The 27,941-nt window shown below is 46.0% G+C and overlaps 1 protein-coding gene across 1 annotated transcript; it reads right to left on the bottom strand.

Annotated features, from left to right (window-relative positions):
• Positions 1-574: 574 nt before the first annotated feature.
• On the bottom strand, positions 575-27,941 carry LOC140698218 (NBPF family member NBPF4-like). Its single transcript, XM_072967870.1, has 18 exons — positions 27,875-27,941; positions 26,886-27,110; positions 22,452-22,740; positions 22,160-22,368; positions 20,527-20,737; positions 18,809-18,938; positions 17,933-18,147; positions 16,830-16,881; positions 15,750-15,964; positions 14,705-14,756; positions 13,702-13,916; positions 11,182-11,233; positions 10,243-10,418; positions 9,145-9,196; positions 8,080-8,270; positions 5,610-5,837; positions 3,436-3,641; positions 575-1,816 (listed from the first exon to the last, which is right to left on the bottom strand). Exons 4-17 carry the CDS (start codon positions 22,274-22,276, stop codon positions 3,445-3,447), a joined length of 2,103 nt encoding a protein of 700 aa, XP_072823971.1. The 5' UTR covers positions 22,277-22,368; positions 22,452-22,740; positions 26,886-27,110; positions 27,875-27,941; the 3' UTR covers positions 575-1,816; positions 3,436-3,444.

Genomic DNA, 27,941 nt, shown 5'->3' with positions numbered 1-27,941 from the left:
AAACAGAAAACTAGAATAATGTCCTTGATGGTCACACTGGTAAAAAGTTGAAGTTGAGATATATTATTCAAAATTTCTACTTCAAGTGAAAAATGGGTGCCAACATACAAAGGGACTAAGATGACAAAGATTTTACAGCAGTGCTAAACACTAGCTATCTAGTTTTTCCTACATACAAGACAAAACACACACACAAATATATGCACACACAAAATAACAGAGAGAAAAGAAACATTGAATGCAAACTGCTACAAATGGTACATATAGCTTAAAAGACGTGGGAGAGTTTAAGATATCAAAATGAAGAGGAGAAACAGGAATGTTTGTATTAATTTATATCCATACCTACTAAATCAGTCAGGAGAATCATAGATTATAACACTGAATTGAAAAATACACAACTTCACAGTAAAACTCCAAAGAACTTTTTAATGAAATGGAAGGGGTAGGGATTGTCTTTTCCACAGCACAATGCCAGCAGTACAAATAAACTGACTGATTTGGAAAAGTTCCGCTGTACAAACACAAATATGGTCATTGACACACATCAGGGATCGATCAGGGACGGTAAAAAAATGGTTTTTTGTTTCTTTGTTAGAGAATGAGAATCATAGAATAAGATCTTTATACACTCTCGAAGAGCTACTCGTCAAATGACTGATTCTAGACAGAAAAACGTGTGTTCCAATGTACGGATCTCACGGGCTCCTCCCTCTATAGCCAAATGTTCAGTGCTTAGATGACAAGAGTGGTGACAGGCAAAGTGGACATTCTTCATCTCCAGAGGGGCTGTGCTAGGAAGCACACAGTGTGCACTATGTGGTGCCCTTGGCAGAAGGCTAGGCCCGAGTTTAATCATGAGGAAGGGTCAGACAACTGTAGAATGTAGACTTCTGAGCCAGACAACTGACCTGTCCTCTGCAAACAAGTCAATGTCACCACCATTAAAGACAAACACAGTAAGGTGAGGAGAGGTTTTGGGCTCAAAAGAACTAAAGAAATACAGTAGCACAATCTCTTTAGTTCTTTGGAACCCAAAATAACTCTTCTCCTTTCTGTGATCCCATTTGTGGAGGCATTGGCAGCTTGAAAAAGACAGGCCAGTTGTCCTGTTCAATGGTCTAGATTCTACAGTTGTCTGATAACTTCCTTGTGATGAAACTCGAACGAAACCTGTTCAGCACGGACACTGCATGTTCAAAGCCGGCTGCACCGAGCACAGCCCATCTGGTGGCAGAGAATGTCCAGGCTGACATGTTGCCTTCTTCCACCTGCTCCAGATGCCAGTGTGAACAGGATGGCAATTGAGAGGAGTGAGCATTACGGTCTCTCAAAGCTGAGTATCCATCAAAGCGCTGGTCTCCTTTTCAATGGGTAACGTTTGGAGACTGATGCCTGGGAGTTCTCCCATCAAATCAGTGTTTTGCAATAATAATCATGGGATGGGGCTGGTGGTTGTGATGATGATTCTCAGGAAAGGATCCCTGCAGTGTTCTGTGTGGACTTGAACTTGATTTCATGCTGTAGACTTTTTGCATCTAGTAGGAAAAATAAATTTGATGATGCGGTGTCTTCCAAATTGGAATATCTGTTCAGAGTAGCTAAAATACTGGGTAGCTGTGAAAGAGAGACAGAGGAGAGATACAGAGACAGAGGAGAGATAGAGGGACAAGGAGAATGACAGAGGGATCAAATGTGGGTCTCTGTTGGGTTCTGTTGATGGCTGCGCCTGGGGGGATGACCACATGTTTGGAAGAGGCAAGAGCAGCCCGGGATCGTCTTGATAGGAGGAGCTGAAGGTCGAGCCCGAGGCTGGCTGAAGGGAAAAGTGAGATCCACACGTTAGAAGAAATCCCTCCTGAAACAAACGTGCAGACTGTGGTGCAGAATCTAGGGTCCCCTGTCCTCGCCCCACCAGTGTTTGCGGACACGCCACCTCACAGCTGCTGCAGAGTCTTAGCCAGATCCCCACCGCTGGCTCCTCAGCAACCAACTGACTTTTGATTGCCCTTGACCTGGACCGAAGTGCTGCCTTTCTCACATGTCCCAGGGAGGGATGGGCTGAGCATCCCTCATATACATTCAGAAACAGACTGCTGTCTGGAGCAAGGATCCTTGGGACACTCCTCTACTGCTTCCTGATATTCCACCAGATCCATAGTCCTTCAATCCCTAGATGCATGTCAGCAGAGCTTTTCAAAATACTAATGCCCAAACCTCACCTCAGAACGTTAGAATCAGAATATCAAGGGGTTGGGTCAAGTCATTCATGTTAGATAGATCCAAGCTCACCCAGCGTTTCTTCATGATAGCAAGATTTAGAGCTACCCACTAGACTACACTACTTCACACATTTCTTTTTCCTTCGCTTCATTACTTCCACCATGAACTCCTGTCCCACTGGCCATGAAGATTTTTTTCACCTTCCTTCTCACAGTCTAGAGGAAATCACTTGCCTTCTCAAACGGCCTTGCCTGAGGCAATGATCTTCTTGTATCCTGTATACCTGAGTCTTCATAAATCTGCCCCAGGTTAATTCACTGGGATGCTCTCCTAGATTCCCTGGCGTCAGATGCCAACTCAGCCCATGTTTTTTCCTGGACTTTCACTGAACATGTAGTAAGAGTCATGTGAGTAAAAGGAAGAGAGGTCTGAAACCCTAGGCACGTCACGCTCTTTGTGTTCTGTCAACACATGGCCTGTGCCTCTGCTTTTGGCCAATGTCCCTTTAGGGTGCCATCTACCGTCCTCCACCTAATGCCAGCTCCAGTGAGGCACTGGGAGCCCCATGGACATTAGCACAGAGCTGACCACCAGTGTCTGGCGAGAAACCTGACTCCAGGCCAGTCCAGCGCTCCCACCTATGACAGAGATTTATATTTGGTTCTTGTAACCAGGGTTCTCATTCCTCAGTTGTACCAATTTTATTCACGTGGAGACGTCGAGGAGTGAAGGTTGTCCTAGCTGTGTTCTGCAAAACCCAACCCATGTGCATGTGATTCATGACGTCAGTGATTCTGGAAGAGGCAGTGGAGTGGAGGGAGGAAGGGTAGGGAAAGGAAGGCAATGACACCAAGGGAGTGTGTGATTTCAGGCAAAGAACCCCGTGTTCAGGGCCCTAAATGACGCTCTTCTCATGAGGAGGACCGCGGGGCCGGGCTTCCCAGTAGCTACGAGTAGAGGTGAGAAGAAGTACCAGGGCAGCAGCAGCAGCAGCAGGAACACAGCAGAGTTCACACAGTACAAACAGAAAGTGGGGATTGAAGGGCCTAGCAGGGTGGCAGCTCCCACAGAAAAACAAGGAAAGACCAGACGCAGGTAGGATCAACTCTTCAGTGAAGGAACAAGGAAGAGAAAAGAGAGTGGAGTCTGAGCTGTAATCTTAGATGAGGAGCAACAGGGAAGACGTACATGGAAGGGCCTAGATGTGATTACCTCTGTCCCCTAAGCTTGAAGGCCAGGGAATCTGCATGCAATTCTCCACTTGCTGCGCAGCACTTTTCTTCGCAGAATCTTCTGTTTCAGGACACTGGAGGCATTGCTGTTGCTAGAGACTTGACACTCATGTTGGCTGGCACTTGAGCCCTCACCCTCCACCTTGGGGGGGTTCTTCATTCCAATGGAAGCATCCAAATCCAGCTCTGAAGATAAAACCACAGAAAACAGGATCCACTGTTATACATGACCTTACAATGACTTACTCGTCTTCCAAGTGGAACATCAAGTAAGCAAAGTGTCCAGGAACAAAAGAGGCCATCTCAACGTCCCTGCCAGGTGAAGCCAGTGGAGACACCTTGGTAGTTTTCACTTTTGTTGATCGTCCCCAAACTATGTATTTCTGGTAAGATTGCCAAGAGGAAAACATCTTCACGTTGCCAAAAGAATATTTGTTAAAGAAAAATAGAATTCATGAAAACAAAAATTTCCCAGTTAGAAAAGACAAAGGTAAGGAAATCAGGGCATTCAGAGGTTATACTACTGGAAGGGAAGGGATTGTAGAAAGTAAACAAATTCAATGTTGAAACAAAACCTCAACATGCAAAGAACTGGGGAAGCCCCAAACGGGAAATCGTTACATATGTGTATCAGTATATGTTTCCCATATATATGTTCATACGCTATATATAATGTTTATACATACTCAAGCTAAATAAGGCATGGAAGATGTTTAAAAAACATACAAAAACTCTCACAAGTGTGTGTGTGTATAAAGGAAGAAATGGATATTGGAACTGAGATGTGCAATGCATCATTGTAACAGCCTCTGATGAGTTGACTTTGAAAAAGGAAAAAGAAACATATAAGAGGAATAAGAGAGGTAAGGTGGTAACATGAACTATTAGATCTGGGCGATTATGAGAATAAAGGGCATGAAGACTAGGCTTTGCAGCAAAAGCTGTTGTGATGCCTGGATTCATACTCGGGCCTCCGGGGAAAGTGAGCAGGAGAGAGAGCGACTGAGCCAGTGGGGCTTATTCCTGGCCAGGAATGTAGGAAGGCAAGGTCAAGAAAAAGAGAGACCAGAGGGAAGGGAACACAAAGAAATACCACTAGGGCTAATGGCACTTGTCATGGCCACACATCCCTAACATGCCCTGAGCCCTTCCCATGAGATCTTTGTAAGGTGGTCAGTGGTGCTCCTTCTTCTCTCACCTCCCCTCTCCTCATTTCTCAGATGAGGCCATTGCCTGACAGATGAGCACCAGGCGGGCCCAGTCTCTAATGGAGATACTGAGAGCAGTAGAGGGGAAAGATGAATACGACTGAGATGACATGTACGTGAGGGTTTGAAAGCTCATTTACGAAAATCAGAGAAGAGTGGGATCATGGTAAGAAAACTGAGGACATGACCGTGGAGATGAGTGAAGAGGACAAATTAAATGGAGTATCAGAAAAGAACCTGAGGGGCTCACCTCATCTACAAAGGTGGTTCTTTCTTTTAAATAAAGGGCTAAAAACAGAAAAACAACCGCCATGTGAAACAGAAGACTGAAGTGTACGGTCAGTCTTTACGTTGCTACATAACGTTAGAAACTCACTGTTACTGAGTGCACCTGACAGGGGAAAATTGGCTTGAGGATGGATGATGAGAAGAGAACACTGGCAAACGTGCCTTTCTGAGAAAGCGAGGGAAGACGGGGTCTAGAGAAAGTTTTGACCATCCAAAGTCCGGCATTTCAGCTCAGAGACTGCATTTGCACGCACTGTGTAAGTGTGAAATCTCCAGCAAGATACATGGGTAGAGAACACACAGTCACAGGTGCGCTGACGCAGGTTTTATCGAACCAGGGACTCTGGGAACTATGTTTCTGAACACTGAAAACAACCCTGGAAGGCAGATTTAACTTTCGGGAGGTCAGATAAGGGAAAAAAGAAGTGAATACCTCAGAAGATAAATAAGTTGCTTCAGTTAAAAAACCAGGCGTTTGCAAACCCAGGACCTGGGGCAGAGCCGGCCCTAAATCTGAGGCTCTTGCTCCCTACCCTCTGTTAGGGCACTGAGGATTTCGAGAGGACATGAAAGGAGCATGGCAGAGGCCCCACTGTCTCCTCCACCCCCAGCCCTGGAACGACCAGCTCTTGGACTACAGCTTCCTTTTCTTTCTTACCTTGGAGGGGCGGCCATTGGTCTCCAAACTCAGTGTTGGCAGTGAAGCCCCACACGGTGGAGGAAAGGCCGAGCCTGGCATTGCCGTCACCACAGTCAAACTGCTGGTCCCGCTGCAGCTGCAGGTGATGGGTCACCTGGGAGCTTGTCTGCAGTTGTGCTTGTGAAGCTTGCATCTCTGACCCTTGGAAACTCAAAGGCCCTTGGGGACGGTCCTCCCAGGAGTCACCTGAAAGGAGAGAACAGTTCAGTAGGACCAATGCAACTTTCCCTTTGTCAGCCCCTCCCATGACACCCATTTCTGCCGTCGCTGCCTATCACGGAGACGACCCAGTCAGCCAGACAACAGAGGCACACGTCATGGACATGAAGGAGATTTCATTTTCACGGCTGTGCCTGGGGACGCTGAGATGGCAGGTGCGAGGCGGCAACATCGCTGAGATCAAAAATCACCCACTTGGGTCCAGAGGGTACTGGAAGGCAGATGAGGTCATGACTATGGGTCTGTTATTAGCGACCTTTCCTTGTAGCCTGGAGACAAGGTTCTGGACAGGCCTCAGGGAAGGGAGGACAAAGAATCGTTGATGTCTAAGTAGAATACAGAAGTAACAAGAGAAGTAGGGCCTAAAGGCTTCAAATTCCACTAGAAAAGGGACTTGGGAGACTATAGCACGGGGACCAAGTTATGAGAACTCTTCCCACTTCTAGAGCCTTCTCAACTCCCTTCCCCGTGTGTTTTGACTGGCCTTCCAGCCACCACACGGGGATACGTCCTGTGGCTACATGTGTCCTGGGTGGGCTGGTGGATATGAGCACCTGTAACTAGGGTAGCTGAGGTCTGAGTCCCTTACTGGAAGCTACAGAATCAGGATGTCTGGTTCTTCTGGGAGATGATACAGTGCACATTCCTTATATTACACCCCCCTGCAGGGGCACCAGGCACTGCTGCTCATCACACATGTTTACATTCACCGTGAAATGAATCCGTATTCTCAGAAAGTGGGCTAACCAAAGAGCTCAAGTAGCTCATCCAGTCCAGGTCAGGCTCAGGTGGGCTCATGGCCCACGGGGCCTGCTCCCCATTGCTGTGGGGCTCCACTCTCCGATCCGCCCTCAAGACCCTCCTGCTCAACAAGGTTTGTTTCAGTGTTTCTTAAACGTGTCTCTCCTGTGTCTGTTACCACGTCGTCTTCCAGAGGGCGCACTCTGTCTGAGTCTCATGGGTGTCTGATCCAACCTCCTTCTAACTGCTCCGTCTGATTCTGTCTCTCCACACTATCAGCAGTCTCACCAGTCTTACTCAGCCTGTGGAAACTGGTACTCCCCACTCTCCCTACATGAACTCAAATCCTCACCTTGCCTGGACTGTCCTGCTATGTTCCGACCCCTCTTTCTTCGGGAACATCACTTCCCACATCCCCCTTGTCCAACTCCTCCCTGGATGTGAGCTGCCCCTCCTGACCCCAGCCCTGCACCAGGACCTTGTAGAGCTTCCTGGGCTTTTCCTAGAATCACTGCTCTCAGCCTCTTGTGCCCTTCTCATTCCATCCAGGCAGTCTATTCATCATTAATCACTGGATTTCAGGATACTTAATAAGGTTTACTGATAATTCACATTGGTGTGAAGGGTAACATCTCTGAAATTAAAAACTTTATTATATGAAACAATTTCAAACCCAGTAAACCCACGCTCAAATGCTATTTTGAATCACATTCTAGCATTATTTTAAAATATCACTGCTTCATTTCCTCATTTCGTTTTCTCTCCCTTTTCCCAACAAATGGGTTTTATTAAACTGTGCTTTGAAAATTCTTTCCATTTGCATGGGAAAAGGCAAAATATTTCATCAAACATCACAAGAAATCCCCAACAGTATTAGTTTGGAAAGTAGAGAAGAGCCTCCAAAAAATCTGAAGTTGTCTTTAAAGATCAAGTGTTTGTGCTGTGCCTACAGCATTTCTCCCTGATCAGGGCGGATGGGGCGAAAGAGCAGATCTCCTGTGGCCTCACTGCCAGTATCACAGCTGTACACACTGTTCACAGGCCATGATCAGAAGCCACAAAGAGGACGGATCCAAGGATAATTGATGTGTCCCATTCATTCACCTCAGCCCATTTGTGTGGGGGATTTCGGCCTCTCCTGCCCATTCTGAATCATGGCCTGGCAGGGCTGGGCCACATCCCACACATCTCACTTCCCGTCTCCAGCCTTTTGATTCCAACAGCCTACAATGGTGAAGGTGGTCCAGGTGACAGAAGGCATCCTGAGACGTGGGGAAAGGAAAGTTCTCTTACTCACATGATGCCTTCTGCAAATTAAATCCAACAGCCTGATTCAAATCAACACAAGTCTCAGGGCTTGTTTACAGAAATGACTGACATAATCTATAGAGGTTGTTGACTACAAAGACTATAGAGGATACCTGGGGACCCATTAGGAGCTGTCTGGCCTGTCCAGGGGAGTACTCACCATCTACAACAAGCGCTGAGAAGACTCTCTGTTGGTCCCATGGGAATGAGACACCTCTGTAAGGCCTACAGGAGTCTGACAGGTCATGGCCAACTGAACTAGTCAAATAACATTCATCCAGTGAATCCTGTGGGTCTTCATTCTCTTCTCCCACCGGCTGCTCACTAAGGAGCCTTGTGGAGTCAGGCGGACTGATGATTAAACAAAACGGATGAGTGAACACAGGGTCCTAGCTGGGTTTGATGGGAGTGTTAAGGGACTGGTGGCAGAAAACAAATGGAAATTCTCCACAAAGGGAGATATAACAATCGTCCTCCATCTGGGGCCAGAGTGTGCTTACAGTGGGAATAGGAGAGACAGCAGGAGGTGGTCCCAGCACTGACCAGAAAATGAGCTCCGGACGAAGGAGACAGAACTACCCCAGTCCACAACAGTGAGGACACACACACTCAGAAACTGCAAAGGAGGCTTGAAGTCTTGCACGAAGCTGGTTGAAATTGACATACAACAGCTGAGTGAACAAGACTCTGGCAGCATAATCCTGTGTCTCCAATGCCATTTCTCTACTACTGAGATGTGACATGAGTGTCCTTTTTCTAGGTATATTTCTTTTTAGGAAATACTTGTCAGTGTGGTAAGAACAAAGAGGCATAGGCCGATATGCATCTTCCGCTGCTTTAAATGAAAAGAGAGATGAGGGGAGGCCAACAAATCCTGGAACTAATAAGCAGCCCTGCAGCAACTGAAAGCAGTTACTCTCTTTGAGGGAGATTATCAAAGGGGCTTATAAAAGTACCACCGTCAAAACAGACAGCACTGTTACAGGGACACACTGTGGTTTTCTGAATGGAAGAATGAGGTATCTGCAGCAGTTTCTCATTTCTCTGGATCTGACCTCACCATATGTCAACATTAAATTAAGAGCCATGATTCGTTATTACGCTATAGAACAGAAATGGACACAACATTGTCAACTGACTAGACTCTGATATCAATCAATCAATCAATCAATCAATCATTAATTAGCATAAAGGAAACAAAAGACCCATGATTCTTCAGAATTACCTGGAACGTATGCAGCCTTGTTCTTTCTCTTCCTCAACAACAGTATGATTGTCTATGGATCAATTCAGACAGGGCAAGAAACATTAATCAGATCCCACTATACATGTTAATACGGAGGTATCCAATACTATCGCAGGGAAAATGTATCACCAGAAGCACGGGAGGATAATGGAAGAAGAACATCCCAGGAGGCCTCCCGTGGCCTCCCGTGGAGCTGCCTGGGTTTGCTTTCCTGATCACTGGGCGGTCTCTCCTCAGTCAGGTCGATCCTCACCACACTCACGCTTTCCAAGTCTGAGTCAAAAGTGAAATGTATCTTTTCCCCACAGATTCTGAGGAATAGCCCATCTGCATTCTAAAAAGAATACCAGGATATTCAGCCCTTCCCTCACTGTATGCTGGGTGGTTTAGCAGAATTTATACACTGAAAACAGACTACTGGTTGGAATCTACAAACCCTAGCATGAAAATGAGCTTTCTGCTAAAGAGAAACATCAACCCTCGATGGAGCGGGGAAATGCTGGCTTCAGCTGCACTCCATGGAAACATACATGCAAGGTGATGGTAGAGCTGCTTGTGTCCTGCTGTTCAGGTTGCTGCTCCACTAAGACAGTCAAGTTAGAGGAGACAGACACTGGGGATGACAGCAGTGACCCCAGGGAAACAACAAATCCAGAGATGTAGTTAAGGCTGTCAACATCTTTTGAAACGCATAGAAACTCAAGGGGTATTTTAGGGTATGAACATGAGAAGATTATAAGTAAGAAGAGACATTTGATGGGAATCAGGAAAAAAGGCACCTCAGTACAAAGGCACAGAGGTGAGTGACATTGACACCCTTGCTTTGGGTTCAGTGATCTACTTTGAGGCCCAAAGCATATGGTTGCCCTGGGATGAGGAAGAGAGCACAGCTCCCTGACCCACATGATGTCTGTGCTTAAAACTCAATTCTGGGACCTAAACCTTCTCAATATATCTCTATAGGGTGTGCCCACAAGGATGCCATAGCTCAGCACCGCCAGAGGTGTGAAGTACAAAAGACACAAAGTCCACCTGGCAGTCCAGTTGGAGGTTTATCATACTGATAAAAGTACTCACTGGTGACATCCCGAGCATAAGAGAGTTCCAATCCCTCAAATGAGTAGATGGCAGCGCTCCTAGAAGGCCAGAAGGAGTCTGACAGGTTTCGAAGAACTGAGTAAATCAAATAGGATTCCTCCACTGAGGGCAGTGGGATGTCATCCTCTACCACCTGCGGCAGCTCCGTGCTGAGCCTAGTGGGTAGGGAGACCAAAGATTACCATAATAGCAATCAGAAATCTAGACCCCTTTCTCCTTTCGATGGAATGTTTAATTGAGTGGTGAAGGAAGCCGAAGGCTGACCCAATAAGCAGGATAAGATATCTTTTCTGGTGGGACAGTGTGTGTTTTTTCAGAGGAGCAGGAGACAGAATTGACAGTGGGTGCTCAGGACCCTGGCCAAATAACAAGCTGATGAAGAAAGAGACTGATTCTCTCTATACCATAGAATCATGACCCATCACATAGGGCCACGTAACATTGCCTTTCACCCTTTCATTTCGATTGCACTCAGTGCTACATGGAGAGAGAAAGTGCATATAGCTTTGGGGGCACCCTAGTGTCCCAGAAATCTCATGCTACCAAGGCCTCTTTGTAAGATTATTGTCGCAGAATATAATTCTATTACTGTCTATTTACACTCTTGCTATCAAACACATGCCAACATGCGAACACAAAACAGGCAGAAAGCAGATTTGCATCTCACTCTGTCAATCACACAGGAGAGAAAAAATGAGTGCATGAAAATCAGAGTATCAAAAAGAAAACCAAAGTAAGAAGTTAATTAGAAAAGGAAACCATGTAAGTAGCACAATGAAAGCAGAAAAGATTACAAAAAAGGTAATTTCTGGTTGGCAAAGTGGACCATACAGTTGTATTCAGCACTTCCTGCTGACCCTGGATTAGGGGACTACAGAAGTCACATTTTATCAACAGGGTAAAAATATTCAAAATTACCTGGGGACGATTGGCTCTGCTCCTTTCACACCATCTTGATCATTTTGCTTTTCTGTAAATGAGTTCACAGAACAGTTACATTGGGCAAAACCCACTTCCCTATGATCAATACCATGCAAAACTTAGCACAGCAACATGCACGTATGCAATGTGGTAACGGGGTAGTGTGGGAGAAATATTCCAGGAGGCCCTAGACAGAACCTTAGAAGAAGGCACTTGGTATGCTTCTTGAGCCCCTGGACACGTCTCCTTAATATGACAGGATGTCCCCACACTATGTCCTGAGTCTAGGCAAACAGTAACCACATCCTTTTACCCACAGATCCTGAGGGACTGCCTAGCTATTTCTTAGAAGTTTGCACTAATATTCAGAATTTTTCCATCTGAAATGCTGTCTGTTACTGGGGTAGATACATTCTCCATTGACATTAGACTGATGAGCAGAATCTAAACACAAGTCAACACGGTCTTCAGTGCCCCCAAGAAAGGGTGGCCATTCATTTGGTTGCACGTTCCAGGACCCTGCCTTGCTTCAGAGAAACATACCAAAGATGATAGTGGTGCTTGCGTTCAGGTTTCTGAAGCCTCTGGATAAGATAAGACAAATGGAAGGAGATACTTTTGGGTTGACACAAACAATCAAAGAAGTGACATCTCCAAAGATATAAACTAGACTGCCAACACCCTAGGACAGGTATAGAAACTCAAGGACACTGCTCAGGAACCAAAATTAGAGCATGAAACGCAAGATAAGAGAGTCATTCAAAATTAGGAGACCAGAAAGTTACTTCCTATGACACAACTGGAGAGCTCTATGGGAGTCTGGTAGGACCACCTTTGGTCTAGTGATTGGCCAGTGAGACAAACATGACTAGGAATCGAGTAATGTTCACTAACTCAGGGAATGTGTTATTTTAAAGGCAATTGTATGGAACAGAATCGAGAGCCCAGAAATAAACCCACAGAATTACAATCATGTCATCTTCTACAACGGAGGCAAGAATATACGATGGAGAAAAGACAGTCCCTTCAGCAAGCGGCGTTGGGAAAACTGGACAGGCACACATATATCAACGACGTGAGGACACTATAAACAAAAATAAAATCAAAATGGCTTAAACACTTAAATACAAGACAAGACACTATAAACCGCTGAGAAGAAATCATAGACAAATTATTCTTGAACATAAATCTTAGCAATGTTTTCCTGGGGCAGTCTACCCAGGCAAATGAGAAAAAGCAAAAATTAACAAATGGGACGTAATTAAACCTAGAAGCTTTTGCACAGCAAAGGGAACCAAAAGAAAAACAAAACAATAACCTACGAAATGGGAGAAAATAGTTGCAAATGATGCAACTGACAACGGTTGACTTTCCAGGGTATACAAACGTCACATACAGCTTAAAAACAACAACAACAGAAACCCAAAAAATCATATCCAAAAATGGGCACAGGACCTAAAAAGGAATTCTTCAAGGAAGACATGCAAATGGCCAAGAGGTACATGAAAACATGTTGGATACCGCTAATTATCAGACAAATGCAAATCAAAACTGCAATTAAGGATCACCTCACATCAGTCAGAATGGCCTTTATGAAAAAGCTCACAAACCCTAAATGCTGGAAAGGGTGTGGAGAAAAGAGAACCCTCCTACAGTATTGGTGGACATGCAGTTTGGAGCAGCCATTACAGGAAAAGAGGATTGGAGATTCCTCAAAAACTAAAAACACACTTACCATATGATCCAGCAATTCCAATCCTGGGCATACATCCAGAGTGAAGTCTAATTGGAAAAGACACACGCACCCCAATGTTAATAGCAGCACCGTATACGATCGCCAAGACATGGAAACAACCTAAATGACCATCCACAGATACCTGGATAAAGAGTCTGTGGCATATTTGTACAATGGAATACTACTCAGCCGTACAAAAGAATAAAATAGGGCCATTTGCAGCAACATGGATGAATTTAGAGATGCTCGTTCAAGGGAAGTAAGCCACAAAGAGAGAGACAAGGACCACATGATATCACTCATGTACGGAATATAAACGAGAAACAAGAAGACACTAATGAAGTTACCTGCCTAACGGAAATAGACTCACAGACATACAAAACAAACTTATGGTTGCTGGAGAGAAAGGGGGTGAGAGAAGGGATAAACTGGGAGTTCCAGTTGTGCAAATATTAACTATTATATATAAAGGACGTTAAACAACAAATTTCTTCCGTATAGCACAGGGAATTCTATTCAATATCTTGTAGTAACCTACAATGGAAAAGAATATAAAAATGAATATATGTATGCATATGTATGACTGAAATATCATGCTGTAACCCAGAAACTGACACGTTGTACACTAAACATACTGCAAATAACCAAACGAATAAATAAAGAAACAAATGAAGGCAATAGTAGGGCCTGATTCGAAACATAATGTAAGCTTATAATGTATACATGTCAACAAATTCTCATAGACTAGACAAATCGTGTGGGGTAAAGACAATGCAGACTACCTGGGAGGTCACTTGGAATTTCATCCTCTTTAACATGGGGGCCACCACCGGCTCCCTCCAGGGTAGACATCACTTTCTGTTCATAAAATGCAAATTTTCCATCACTGTGAGTCTCACAGACGTCAGAACCTTCCTGATGAAGGGAAGGAGCCCAAACACCTTCATCCTGGGATTTGTGGAGCACTTCATCCTTCTCAAACTCCTGTAGGTCCGTGCTGTGCCAGGTGGGAAAGGAATGACAGAATATTTAACTAAGACGGTTAGACACCTAATCAGATCACCTGCTATGGAAGGAAAGCATAGGTAGTGGTCACAGAAAGCCAGAGGGAAGGCCCCTTAAAGAGGGAAGTGACTCTCCTATATGTGAGGCAGAGTGTGGCCGCCATGGCGTGGGAGAGGGAGAGAGGAGAGAGCAAGAGGCGCTCCGAGCCCTGGCCACACAACCAGCTGTTGAGGGAGGAAACGGACTCTCCCTGTGTGCTACAGGCATGACTCCCAGAACACACAGAGGACTAAATACTGGGTCCACTTTGCAGATATTGTGTTGAACTATATATGCAGTGCTCAAGTGAATACATCTTTTGAGAAAATATAGAATATAAATCAGCATTCAAGCAAAAATTCCTTACATTGTTATAGAATATGAATGTATTTTCTTCTCTTGCACTCAAATACTTATCCAGATGCTGACACCAAACAGCTACAAAACAGATGTGCATCTCACCCTGCTTTTATCCACAGAGAAGACAGCAGCTGACTACAGGGAACCCCAAGTTTGGCTCGTTGACCTGGCTTAAAGCACTGTACATGACTAAACTTGAGAGAGTCACAAATTTAAACACACACAACTGCCACAATGAAAAGAAACACCATTGCTCAAGTGCACGTTTGGCTGTCGAGTGAATGGATGAGACAGTCATATTCAGCACATTCTCTTTTCCCTGGATCTGACGTCTTCTGGTGTCAACATTCACAGTAACAGCCCAGTATTCTTAAGAATTACCTGGGGGTCATTGGCTCTTGTCCAGCTGCTTCGACACACTCATTCTGATTTTCTGGTAAGAAATTCAGAGACAGAAGGTCACCATAAACAAATCACACATCACACATACCAACTCAGTGAACACAGGTACCACAAGGACATTAATATTCTCAGTGCAACAACAGGAAAATTTTAGGAGAGACATTTCACAACACTTGAGTCTCATCAGAATTGGACAGGAATGATGAAACATGTTTCGCTCAAGTACTCTGGCTGATCTACTTGAGCGTTCTTCAAATACCACAACTTACGACTCTGTCTAGTAAAGAGTGTATTTTTCCAAAGGTCCAAGAAATCAGCTAAGAAGTTTTATTTACAGTATTGGCTAATTCTGTCACATAATGCGGTTGCTGATGCTATGGAGGAATTTCTGCTTGAGACCAGATAAATTTTACAAACCTTGAAATCCATGGGAAAATCTGGTGCTACACAGAAACCATGGGCATTCAAGGCTGGAGAGACTGCCAGAGCCCAGCCTTACTTCATGGAAACATCCGAGCAAGGGACAGGAACACTTGGTTCTTTCCTGGGTTTTAACCAGCTACTTACCTAAGAGAAGCCAACATCAGGAAGATGAAGACTTGCACAGACATCAGTGAAGCCAGAGACACCACATGACCTAACATATAGGCGAGGCTACCACTCTGTTTGCTCGGGCAAAGAAAGGCCAGGGACACTGTCCAAAAGGAACAGTTAGATCACTATAGGTTGGAAGACGCACTTCACACAAACGATGTCTGAGAGACACTTCCTCCGGATGTTCTGCCAAGGCGGGGGACACTTTGTCACCGCTGACTTGGGTCCCAGGGCCTGACTTTGGCTCCAGGGTCACAGATGCAAGAATTGGGCCTAGAAAGGGATCGAGGCTTCCTGGCTCACATGATGTCTGTCTGCCATAATCCATCCTGTTTCTGGGCTAAAGCAATATGTGCCACTAGGGTCTACCTTCAGAGAAGACTTTCTTCAGACTACACGGTGTGTGGGGGAACAAAAATAGAAAGGCTACCTGGGAGGTCAGTTGGAATTTCACCCTCTGGAACATCGGAGCAATCACCAGCAACATCCGGAGCACGGCCAACTTTCTCTTCATCGAGTGCAAATTTGCCTTCACTGTCTAGCTGGGTGCGGTCAGATCCCTCTTGGAGAAGTGAAGGATTCAAAACACATTCATCCTGGGACTCCAGGAGCACCTCCTCCTTCTCAGGTGCCTCTAGCTCTGTGCTGTGCCAGGTGGGAAAGGGATGACAGAAAATTCAGCTATGTCCATCGGACACCATGTTGTCATAACTGATTTTGATTGAGGGCATAGGATGTAGTCATGAAAAGGAAAGTTGTCAGTCCTCAGAAAGAGGGAACTAACTATTCTTCTTGATGTCAAGCAGAGTGTGGCTGTCAGGGGGTGGCAGAGGGAGAGACCAGTAGTTGCTCGGTGCACTGGCCACACAACATGTGATGAGGAATGAGATTCAAACATCCCAGTGTGGTCCTATCACGATCACGAAGCACAAGTGAACCGCCACACCAGGTGTTATTGCCATCGGCCTCTATCATATTCAGTTTAAGATAAGGTAGTCAAGTGATTCTAACTCTCAAGGTATTCTAGGGCCTCAGAGATATTATCCCTTCTATTTAGGAACAGAAAGGCCTCTAAAGCCTTTCTCTTACTGGTGCCACACGAGAACTACACTTTTTTCTAGCAGTTTTATTGGTGCTTTATTTTTTGAGTTCCTCCTTTGCTGATTCCATTGCTACCTTCCTTACTAACAAGCACTGAAAACTCTGTAAAAGTACTTATTTATCTCATCTTAGTGTTCATTTAGGAGAGTATCCATAGTCTCTGTGTGCGCAGGAAACCCTAAAGGTGGTACATTCTCTTGGGCCGTAGCTACAAGGGCCACAGAGACAGCAGACAACCAAGTGAAAGGGCCGCTTCCATGCTGGGTGATTGAAATCAATCAATGCAATCTGCAGGCTTGCGTTTCTCACATCTGCTACATGACACTGTCTTGCCCTCATGTCTTCATCTTTCTTCTACCCTCTCCGTAGCTCACCTACCCATTACCGGTTCCTAAGACTTCATGGTTACCTGGGGGTGAGTGTTTCTTCTTCCAGTTTATATTCCTCATCTTCATCAACTTCTGCGAACAAATTCACAAATATCCAGTCAGCTTTTCCCCAGTTCACAGACTGCAATCAGAATGGCTATATATGGCCATGGGAACATAAATATTTTTGTATGAGTCACTGCTGTGCTCAAGTTCCAATGCAATGTCTTTAAATAATTGGCCTGGTCCAGATGTCTGATCCATCGTTCAGTGTGACACCAAACAGCTGGATGACAATCCCGTCCCCTCTACCTGACATGGGGTCAACATTTAAATGGTCTTTGTTCCCTATACCACTGTACAAGTGTCCACCTCCCATCTCAACCTCTACAACACATTCATCTATCCGGCCAAAAAGTTCTCCCTAGACACAGGCTGTACACCCTTTCACGGCTCTCATAGAGATCCTCTGCTTTGTGAAAGAAGAGGAAAACGACCCTGTCCCACATGCCTCCACGTGCATGGATCCTGGGAACTTCACATGCTCTCTGAGTGTTATCAGTGGAAATTCTCTCTATGGAAATTGCGCACTGAAACATATTTCCCAACACAACTTCAGCAACGTTCAGTGCCCAATCCAACCCTACACAGTGAAGGGCTTCTCTTTTTCTGAACTGATTCATGAAGATTCCCAGATTAATCACTGCAGCACCATCAACAGAACGTTTGATCCATTGTACAGAAGAGGAACTAGACACTGAAATAGGGAAAATCAATCACTCGCTCACAGTCAGTAAAGGCAACACTCAGGCTGGAGTCTGGGAACTTTGATGCATAGCGCAGGGCACTTTCCACTCCCACAAGCTACCCCCTGTCACATCCTCCTTCCCGGGCTTTAACCCCGGGGGATGCTCTCTTGCCCCAAAGGCCACTGTCCATCAGGGGGAAGCAGGTCGTTGAAACACTGTGACCTCTATCTTGTGCATTTCTCCTCTGTCCTCCCACTCAGCCAGTCCTGGTCCTGTCATGCTCCCCAAAATGAAACATGGAAACAGCACACTCCTAGTCGAGGTGAGGAGTCTCTTATGAGCCAGGAAGCTTTGCCTGAGAGGCTCAGCGCTATCAGAGCCTGTGGCCACGTTACCTGGGCTGAGCTTGCGGGCAAGGCGCTCTGCCAGCCTGCGTCCCTTGGTCAGCTGCTCTTGGAAGCCCTGTCCCTGGTTGTTGTCCAGGTCATCGTGGGTGAGGATGTCCTTCAGCTGCTGGATGAGCAGGACAGAGTCTTCTCTCCCGTCCCGTAATTTCCTCCGTAACTCGGTCAGCTCTCGTGCCTGAGAGCGAATTAGGGTATCGTATTCCCTAAGAAGAGATAGAAGAGACGGTGTTAAAATGCACAGTTGGATGATACGTGGTCAGAGGTTTCAAAGGCAATTCTGTGAGAACATCCCCGAGGAGCCATCAGAGCAGAATTCTGGCACATATGGGGGGAATGTCCTGTGGAAAGAGGAGACAAATGGTATAACAAAGGCTTCCTCTGTATCAGGGATACTCTTCTAAGATTCCGTTACGTCCCAGTCATCTTCTTCTTCTGGCAACAAACCCTAATGTCTTCCTAAGCCTGCTTCATGATGCTGTCTGTTCAGTGTCTCACGGAGCCATGCCCATTTGCATGTAAAGATCCATGTAGGGTATGTTGGGCAGTGAGTGTCACAAAGTCATACATGGTGTGGACACGTCCAGCTGGTGACAAGTGGAAAGCACAGGAGAATGAGAGAGTCAAGGAAGGATGACAAGGTGTAGTGATTCAGGAGGGGACTGTGATTCAGAGGTCAGTGAGGTACTGGTTGCACAACGTGGTGAAGGTTCCAAAGGCCACTGACTTGTTCACTGGATTTGAATCTGGTGAATTTCATGTACTGTGATGTCCATTTCTGCACTCCCCTGGCCCAAAGTCGCTCGCGGCCCCACTTTGGACAGGCCTACACTTCCCACCAGCCCCCCTGCACAGAGCCCTCCTTACCTGAACCTCTCATCAGCTAGCACTGGCTTCTCTGCCAGCTTCTCTGCCAGCTTCTCTGCCAACGTCACCACCCGAAACTGCAGCTTCTCCCCCAGCACGGATTCAATGATGTCCTTGCACTCTTCACACTCTGAGGAAACAGAGACGCTGCCTCAGGGGAAAGCTGCACACCCTGCTGTGCTCACTGCCCTCCAGGGAGGAGGCAGGGTCCAGCCCAAGGTCAGAGGTAACCCTGCTACAAGGCTCTAGGCAGGGATTTCCACGTCTCATTCCTCAGCCTCCCGACTGCATGGCATTCCATTAGTCCCCATTTCAGAGCTGAGGAACGAGAAACTCCAAGGCACAGAAAGGAAGTAAAGAAGACAAAGTGGCATTAGCAAAGGTCAGAATTCACATCTCCTGAGACTGACCCTGAATCACGGGCCACTCTACCAAGACTTGCAACCTCAGAGGTGAAACACCGAGCACGGGCATGAAGTGGTGGCTTCCTGTGTGGTTGGGATGGACCCTAGGACTAATGGACTCATGGTTCCCTTGTGCTGGGATTTCAGTAATGAAGAAGTACCTCAAAGGGTAAAGAAAATTCTTCTGGATACACTTGTGTGAAATATGTTGCATAGAACTATAAGGACGTGAAAGACATGAGCCAAAATACTAGGATAATCTGTGTTAGTCCAAGTTGCAATGCTAGGAAGTGTCTTTACAATCTGCCTGCACTGTTGTAAGAGTTTTACAAGAATTTACTATTGTTTGCATCTCAAACATGCAGCAACACTGGATGGACAGAGAGGGTAACTGAGGCACAGAAAGAAATGCAGCATGGATTATGAGCCCAGGAAGCCTGGCCGAGAGTCTCTGATCTTCTCTGCACTAGGAAGGGCCTGCCCCACATACTGCTGTGGGTTTTACTAGGGATGGTGTTCTCCCCCACTTACCCTCATTCTCATTTTGGCCACATGTCTCATGATCCAGCCTTCAAGGTCGCCTGGATTTCCTGCTGACCCACATCACCAAAGTTTCACCAGCACAGCAAGAGACAAACTGGGTGATGCAGATTGTCAGATTTCTCCAGAAAACATCCGGACTCTCAACACAGGGTGTCACATGACCTCCTGGGATTCTGGAAGGAGACCCTCCACCCAGGAAACTCAGCTTCCCTCTCACCAGGGAGCCCCTGTCTGAATGGTATCACTCATCGAGACCACGGTTTCCACGAGGACTTGGCTCATCCTTTAGCTCCTTCAAAGCAGGTGCTATCACTGCTTCCCCCAGTGTGTGCTGTCACCACATGACCTCAGTGTAACTGGCACAGTGCTTTGCCACGGTGACCTCAGGGAAGCTTGCTGAGGGCAGTCATTAGTCCCAGACGTTTAGGCGACAGTGATGCAAGACCAGATACACCTCAGCAAAGATTCCAATGGACAGAGTTTAGCTTGTTGTAGAGAGATCTCACGAGGCATCAAGAACTGGGATTTGAACTCTAGTCGCACACTACAGCTCACTACACACCTGGAACATTTGCTCAACTCTTTGTGCCGCAGTTTTCCCATCCTCAGGGAAATGAGGGTCAAATAGCTACTTCTACCTTTCCTGCCTTGTGCTCAGAATGACATTTATGCTGACAAAGGGGTGCAAGGGAAAGTCTGGAGAGTTTCCGTTTCTGAGAGGGAAAAAAGTGATCATTCCCCACGTTGCTGACCATGACCCTTAGGACTTACTGTATTTCTGCAGCTGGTTGGCCAGGTAGTAGGTAGTAGCTTGGCATACAAGGAATTTCTGGGTGAGATCTCGGAAGTCCTGCTTCTGTTTGGTCAGCTCTAAGTGCAGCTCCTGGTTGATCTCCAACAGTGTAACTTCTGCCCTCGGACCACATAAAGGGCCAAGACATTCTGCCATGGTGACGTGAGGTAGAGGATGTAGAGCTGGGGGCTGGGGAGAAGAAACGCAGCATATGATGGATTAAAAACAAGTGAAGCCACATAAATTTAATCAGGATTGAGGCATGACAACAACGGGAGTACTTAACTTACTGTTGGCAACAACTGGATCACCAGCTCACAACACTTGAGGGTCTCGAACCACACAAACGACGTTCAAGAGCACAGAGCTCAGGGCCCCAGGCACTGCCTGCTGCGCAGACTCTAACAGGAGTGATGGAGCGGGCCCTGGCGTGCCAGGTAACCGCCTGCAGTTGCAATAACAGAACTGGACGGTGGGGGAGGGGCATGGAATCCTGGGGGCCCCTGCCTTCCAGTTGCCTAGGCCACGCCGCTTGGGGTCTCATGAACGACGCCACCTATGGGGACACTCCTTCTCCAGCCACTCTTAATCGCTTTCTACACTTGTGCTGATACCACCAACCTATCTCTTCCCAAAAGTCATCCAAGCATAGTTCTCGTGTTGTCTCCTGTGTCTATAAAAATATCAAGAGATAAAGTGTTTCCTTGAAAGTCTTATTTTCTTAAAGGCTGTCATAAAGTCACACCACTTTCTCATTAAGTGCTCACACATTTTAAGGCTTTTTCACCGTGAAAGATGGCAGACTTGTAGAATGACACGACATTGTCCTCTGGGTCTTTGCCAGTTTTGTGTAAATCACAAAAACTGTAGGACAAAGAGCAGAATATTGTATCATGTGAATGAATAATTCATTTAAACAGTGTTTTCCGTCCTGACTCAATATTCTGTTCACTGCATCCCTTGTTAGGTCAGATCCTCATCTCACTTGGACAACTTCTTGGCTCCATAAACGTACGTCAGGTTTCACGTGCCAGTCTTCTAAACTCCTCCTCTAGGTGTGGATTGCTCTATTTGCTGTTTTTTGCAATGTCACTAAACACTACATTTTATACTTCTCACACCCATTTCATTGAATTGCGTTGTAGTCCCACAAAATCTGTCTCCAAGCTGTCTAAATGATAAAAGCAATTTCTGCTTATGTCATTGAATAGAGACCATCTATTTGGAAAGACTTGTCAGCATGACGCTGCTCTTCTATATTCATCCACTTCACCCACATATCGAACAGAAAGGGATCCAAAGCAGTGTTCGTGCAACTTGCTTTGACAGATCTCTTTGAGTTTTACACGTGCCACTGCCCTGGTCTAGATCTGAAAAATAAAACATGGTAAGTTCAAGGTCATGGGTCAGGGAAGGCTGATGATCCTCAGCGTTTGTGTGCCCTTGTGCTCAGGGACATAGAAGATTAGCTTGAGAAGAGAAAGACAGGCAGGCAGGGGAAAGTGATGTTCTAAAGGAAGTCCTCACTTTCTCAGCACCTGGGTCGGGTGACCCTGAGATTTAGGAGACACTCAGAAGCATCAGTCCCTTCAGTTTAGCTGCTGCACTAACCTGACTTGAGGGTGAAATGGGTGTGACCAAGTGCCCCGGAGCATTTGTGTCAAGGTTAAAGACGGAAGACTGCATCAGCCACTTAGGAAAGCTTACCTTCTCCCGACCCCAAGTCATCCTCCAACCACACTGCTTAATGCCATTGGTGTGTGAGACGCAGAAGAGGCTTGAAAGAAATCGATTTTCTGCTGTCTGTGGGGCCGCAAATTCTGTGGGGGAAAAAACAAAATGTGCCAAATTTCCTCACTCTACAATGATGAACCCAAAGGCTCACAAAAGGTACTTGACTTACTTGAAGTCACAAGTATCTCCACTCCTGCGGGGATGTGCTCTTCTGTCAGTCCTTGACCTTTCTCAAATTGTCAGTGTTGGCGAGAGTCAAAGTAGGCTAGTCACTCTATCAAGTGATTGGCAGCACATGGACTAAATATTCAATGGCCATTTTAATCAAATATGTTGCTAAGTTGTCTTCCAAAATCACATACTGCTCTTGTATACAAATCCATTTGCAACTCCCAAAGCCCAAAGCTAGATTTTCCTGATAAGCTGTGGTCATTGTCATCATCTTCATTCACTTTATCCTGTAAATTAAAGGTCTCTGTATTATTACACAATGTTAGGGGCAGGCACGGGCCTACAGCTTGTTTAAGTGCATGAAGAGATTCCTGTGTCTCTGTGGGCCAGTGCAGTTGAGCAGCACTCTTTCTCCTCCATAAGTTATCTCACATTTTTTCCTACAGAATCCTGATTTTTCTATCCATGCTAACAGTTTTATAAAGAACATACGCTCTCTGGATACAGTCTTAGTGATGAAATGCTTCCCATTGTACAAATAACTACAAAATAACTCATCAGCCTGAATCCTGGCTTTCCTCACTGAGCAAGCTGTGGGTCAGACTTTGAAGGTTTTTAATAAGCTGGTACTTACTTCATAAGTGATATAGAAAGTTATTTTTCATAGCACCTCAAATACTGCACGAGGACTCTAGGAACGTCAACCGAGTAATGAATTCATTATCAATCACCTCAGTTTAGGATGAATTTGGACAACTAGTTTTGACTGGACAGAATGTACTTTTGAGTTTCCTCACACAGAAGTATCATCCCTCAGTGTGAACAGGGTTGTGATGAACCTGGGGCCCTGGAGTTGAAAAGTAATCCGCTCTATCCTTCCATCACTACGTCATGAATGCTTCGTGGATCACTTGGAGGTTATGGTCATTGTCACCCTTGTGAAACCACCAACCCAGCCAATCCCAGCTATGTTATGGTGACCCATCTCTTGGGAACATCCCTCTTTTTTTCAGGCTCCAACTCCATGGGAAGGATGCAAGTTAGAAGGTGACTCTCTCTTTCCCTGAGTGATCTCTGAGCTCATTCACCTCTTACTGCACTGGCTGCTGGTTCAAGGTCAACAACGTTGTTTGTTTCTCTGTTTTGCCAGATCCCAGGTCTCTTTAAGCTAAGTTTGTGCTGACCAGTCTCCCTTAATAACCTTCTCCCTGAACCTTATCCTCAATCTCTCTCTTCAATAACACATGGGACAATCCTGTCTGACCTCCTAAGGTCACTTATTAAAGGGTTTGATAGAAAGGATCTTTGTTTTGTTTTGTTTTTTTTCTTAAGGATAACAGCAAGTTCTGGAGTTCTAAGCCTAGCTATCTGACACACAACATAACCTTTCTTTCTGAGGCTCCCTTTGCAGATGCTCATTTCTGGAAAGCTCATGTGAATTCACTTAAGCCAAACTCTAGGAACACACTTCTCATTAAACAATATGGGTTTTTAGTTCTTTGTAGCCAGTTAGAGACAATATGATCTAAGGAAAAGGGTATCAGAAGGAGTCTCGTATCAGACTTGGGCTTTGGCTGGAAGATACGAAGGAGGATGGGAGGAAGGAGGGTTTGTTCCATATTGAATACTGTGACTCAGCACAGGCAGGTCTATGACTGAAGTACAGATGTGAAAAACATTGCCTTAAGAGAAGAGGAAGTTTGGGATTTTATCGGTTGCACAGTGACCTTGGTTTGTCTGTGCCTGGACAAAATTATAAGGTAGCCTTCTTTTGCCAGATTACTCAGGTCTTAGAATCATCTTGTCTGAGTTTAATAGTCTTTCTCGGAGATTGTTTATTTCCAACATAAGAAGAAATCAGTTTGGCCCGTAGTGTCACCTCAGTTGAGGCGTCCATTTATGTACCTAATCATTTATCAGCATTTATGGAGTCCCTGCGGGTAAAGCATGGTGTTAATTCTACTGGGGAGATTCACACTGAGCGGCACATTCCTTTCTGAAGAGGGCTTAAACCTGACTCTTCCCAGGACACTGTGGGTTAACAGCAGGTGAGAACACCAAACTCCAAAAGGCTCAACGTGGGGAAAGGGGGATGATGAGAAGGAACCAAGACTCTCAGCTCACTGTCCTCCACTCAGTGAAATCCATGAGGCTTCTTGTCAGTCTCCTCTCTCACCTTGCCTGGAAACTCTCTCCAGGTGGCAAACTGGAGCAATTGCAGGGCTCACTTGTTTGTTTTCCATTTCTCAGGGATCACTCACTAACCTTTGTTGCCTCACGCTCATTCTCTTGAAAATGCTTGTTTCCTGTGTCTCACCCAGTGTGTTGTCGTCATTTTCTTTTGTCCTTTCTCTCAGGAAAGTAAATCCAACTTCCCTTACTCTGTATTCACATGGCACCCCTTTTAAAACTCCAAGCTGGAAAATGTCTCTCAAGATTCTGAAATGGCTTTTACACGATAAAGAACACAGCCACAACCAGGGCGAAACTAAGGGAAACTCTTAAAATTTGCATTTTAAAAGCACCCTACCATTTCCAAGAACAAAACTGTCTGAGTCTATATTAGGGGATGCAGAAGTCCCACAGGCCGCTGCCCAAAGACTGAGGGGATGTTCCTTTGAGGTCTGCGCTAAAAACCATTTCTCTGTGAGCAGAAAAGCCTTTTTAACAGCATGTCAGCCTTGGTTACTTGTAATCCCCAAAAGGTCCCTCAACGGAAGGATGATCATGACCACAGACAGGCGAAAGGGAACGTGTGCACTTTCATGGGGTGTCTCTAGGGAAACACTGGTCCAAGGCTGACTTATGTTCCTGCGGGAGCGAGGAAGAGACACCAGATGTTTCAGGTCCCTATGCTGGAAACCAGTCACTGAAGGATGGGCAAAGATTCCCAGACTCTCTTTCGGGAACCTCACTGTATCGTTCCAATAGAGACCCCGGAAAATACTCCACTCACAAAATCTTTCTCCCCTAGTTGGTAGAAAATGTTCTGGTGCCTGACTTGCTACGCCCTGGACACCGTGCTAGATACTACTGCTTGTGAGTTGGGGTTATTGCATGTCCGATATAAAAGACAAAAGTAAAACTGGGGAAAGCTAGGTAGACTATCAGAAACATCTGTCTTCCCTGGGCTCGGAGAGGCAGTCACCTGTCCACATAGGTCTCCCTGAGTTCAAGATCTCAAGTGGTGTTTCTGCAGTAAAGGAGTAAGATGACCAACTCTCTCTTTCCAACAGAAAATGGGGAGTGGAACTAGTCTGAAATAAAGTGTTCCTATTTTGCGGATTAAGACCTTAATCTTCATTCACCTGGAAGGTTGTTAATTCACAGTCTGTCACCTGAAGGAAATGCAGCATTTTTTCCCCAAAGCAACTTAGAAGGGGAGCAGGAAGCTTTGCCCTCTGGGGAAAATGTGTCCCAGAAGTGCCTTCCAAGACTTTACCCCAACTATTAAATAGAATAAATGGTCTCTTATTCACCATAAATGGCAGTAAAGAGTTCAAACACAGTTCCCCGATACTACAATTTGTGTATTCACGATTGCCAGTTTCGGGGAAATGGTAAGTGTCAGCACATTAGAGGTGCAGTGCATAAGCCTCACTTTGGGAAAACTGCCTTCCACTTTGATCATGGTATCCATCTGCCCTTGTCGCAAACGACTGCAAGATATTAATAATAGAAGAAATTGTGTGAGGGAGAACAGAGCATACGAGAGGACTCTGTAATATCTGCTTCATGTATGTGTACACCTAAACCTGTGTAAAAAGCAGTGTCATTGGAGAAAACTAAATGTTCATTGACAGATGACTGGATAAAGAAGTCGTGGTGTGTATATACAATGGAATACGACTCAGCCGTAAGGAAGAATAAAATAATGCCATTTGGAGCAACACAAATGGACCAGGACACTGTCATTTAAAGTGAAGTAAGGTAGAAACAGAAAAAAAAAATACCATATGCTATCACTTACATGTGGAATCTAAAAAAACAAAACAAAACCACAAAAGGACTTATTTATAAGTCAGAAACAGATTCACAGACATAGAAAACCAACTTATGGTCACCAGTGGGGGAAAGGGGATGAGAAGGGGTTCATTGGGAATTGAAGATGTGAGGATGCTCACTACTACATATAAAGTAGATAAGCAGCAACCTTCTTCTTCTCTACAGCACAGAGAACTACATTCAATATCTTGTGGTAATGCAAAATGAATCGAAACAGTAATATATATATATATAACTGAAAAAGTACGCCGTACACCAGAAATTGACACAACGCTGTAAACTGAGTACACTTTAATTTTAAAATTAAAAAAATAAAAAAGCAATGTTGTTAAATGTTTTAAAACGGTAAGCACACAACACCCTGAAATCAAAGTGTTGGTGGCACCCTGTGATGGCTGGTTATGACTGACTGTGGAGATGCACCAACCTGGAGTCTGAGAAGTTGATATCCACGCCCTTTCTTCAGCCTCCATCAGCATGGCAGGTCCTGTGGAATCCACAGGTCCCATCAGGTAGGTCAAGGTGTGGTTGGTTGCTCCAGAAGGTGCAGAGAGACCAGAGGCATCTGGTGAGACCCCGATGGCGAGAATCCATCGCGCTGGGCCGAGCTCCGTCAATACCCAGGACGACTGAGCTTCCACAGCTGCACGCCCTGCGCCCACAGAGCAAAGCTGGTGAGGACAAGAACTGAGAGCTACAGGTCGCTGCCTGAAGCATAAAAGCAGCTCAGGAGGGAGGCTTGGTAGATTGGGACACTGAGAAGCAGGAGAATGAGTGGAAGTAAGACTAGAACGTTCCGTGCTGGGCTTGAAGCACAGGTCTTCCAATTAGCAGTCGTAGGCTCCTGTTGTGCTCAGAGCAGGATTATAAAATCTTACGCTGTTGCCACGCGGAGCGAACGTGCTCCCCAACCCCTCCCTCCTCGGCTGGAAGCCCATTCAGACCCGCTGGCTCTGGGCACACGGGCTGGCTCTTCACGGGGGCACGCTCGGGGCCTGACACCAGGAAGCGGCACACGACGCCCCATCGCGGGACCCCATGGCCTTGGCCGCCAGGTCCCCGCCACCCTGGAGCCCCCTCAGCTGACGACCCCGCCTCTCGGGCAGACGTCCCCCATGTACCACCTTCCCTGCGCTCACATGGCGCGTTGCACCCTCCCCACAAAGGGAGGCTGGGAAAGGCTTTCCAAAGGGGCCGCTCTTGGAAGCTCTCACACTGGCTGCTGAAGCCCTGAAACGTCAGGAGCATGGAAACGTGTAGAAGCCAGTCGAGCAGTACACGGAGCTCCCCACCCGAGACCGAGCGTCGCCTGTAGTCTCGGGGACGCGAGAGGCCAGGAAGGAGGGACCCGGAAAGCGAAGAGGAGAAAGAAGGGAGAGGGGAAAGAGGCCAGAAGAAACGCTGTCACCTCCTTACCCCCGACCATCCCCCACGGGGCAGACGAGGCCAGGCTCTGGCGGGGCTCCGCCTAGGGGTCTTTAGG

The sequence above is a fragment of the Vicugna pacos genome, chromosome 9 (genome assembly GCF_048564905.1).
Source record: "Vicugna pacos chromosome 9, VicPac4, whole genome shotgun sequence".
Taxonomy (NCBI): Eukaryota; Metazoa; Chordata; class Mammalia; order Artiodactyla; family Camelidae; genus Vicugna; species Vicugna pacos.
Note: the sequence above shows the minus strand (reverse complement) of the source record. Positions and strands in the feature narration are given on the sequence as shown.

Coding starts and splice junctions, on each gene's coding strand:
- LOC140698218 (XM_072967870.1), bottom strand. CDS start 22,276: ATGACTTGGGGTCGGGAGAAGGTAAGCTTTCCTAAGTGGCTGATGCAG. Junction 15,965..16,829: donor GAAGAAACACTCACCCCCAG/GTAACCATGAAG, acceptor CACCTGGCACAG/CACAGAGCTAGAGGCACCTG. Junction 9,197..10,242: donor TTATGCTCGGGATGTCACCA/GTGAGTACTTTT, acceptor ATTGATCCATAG/ACAATCATACTGTTGTTGAG.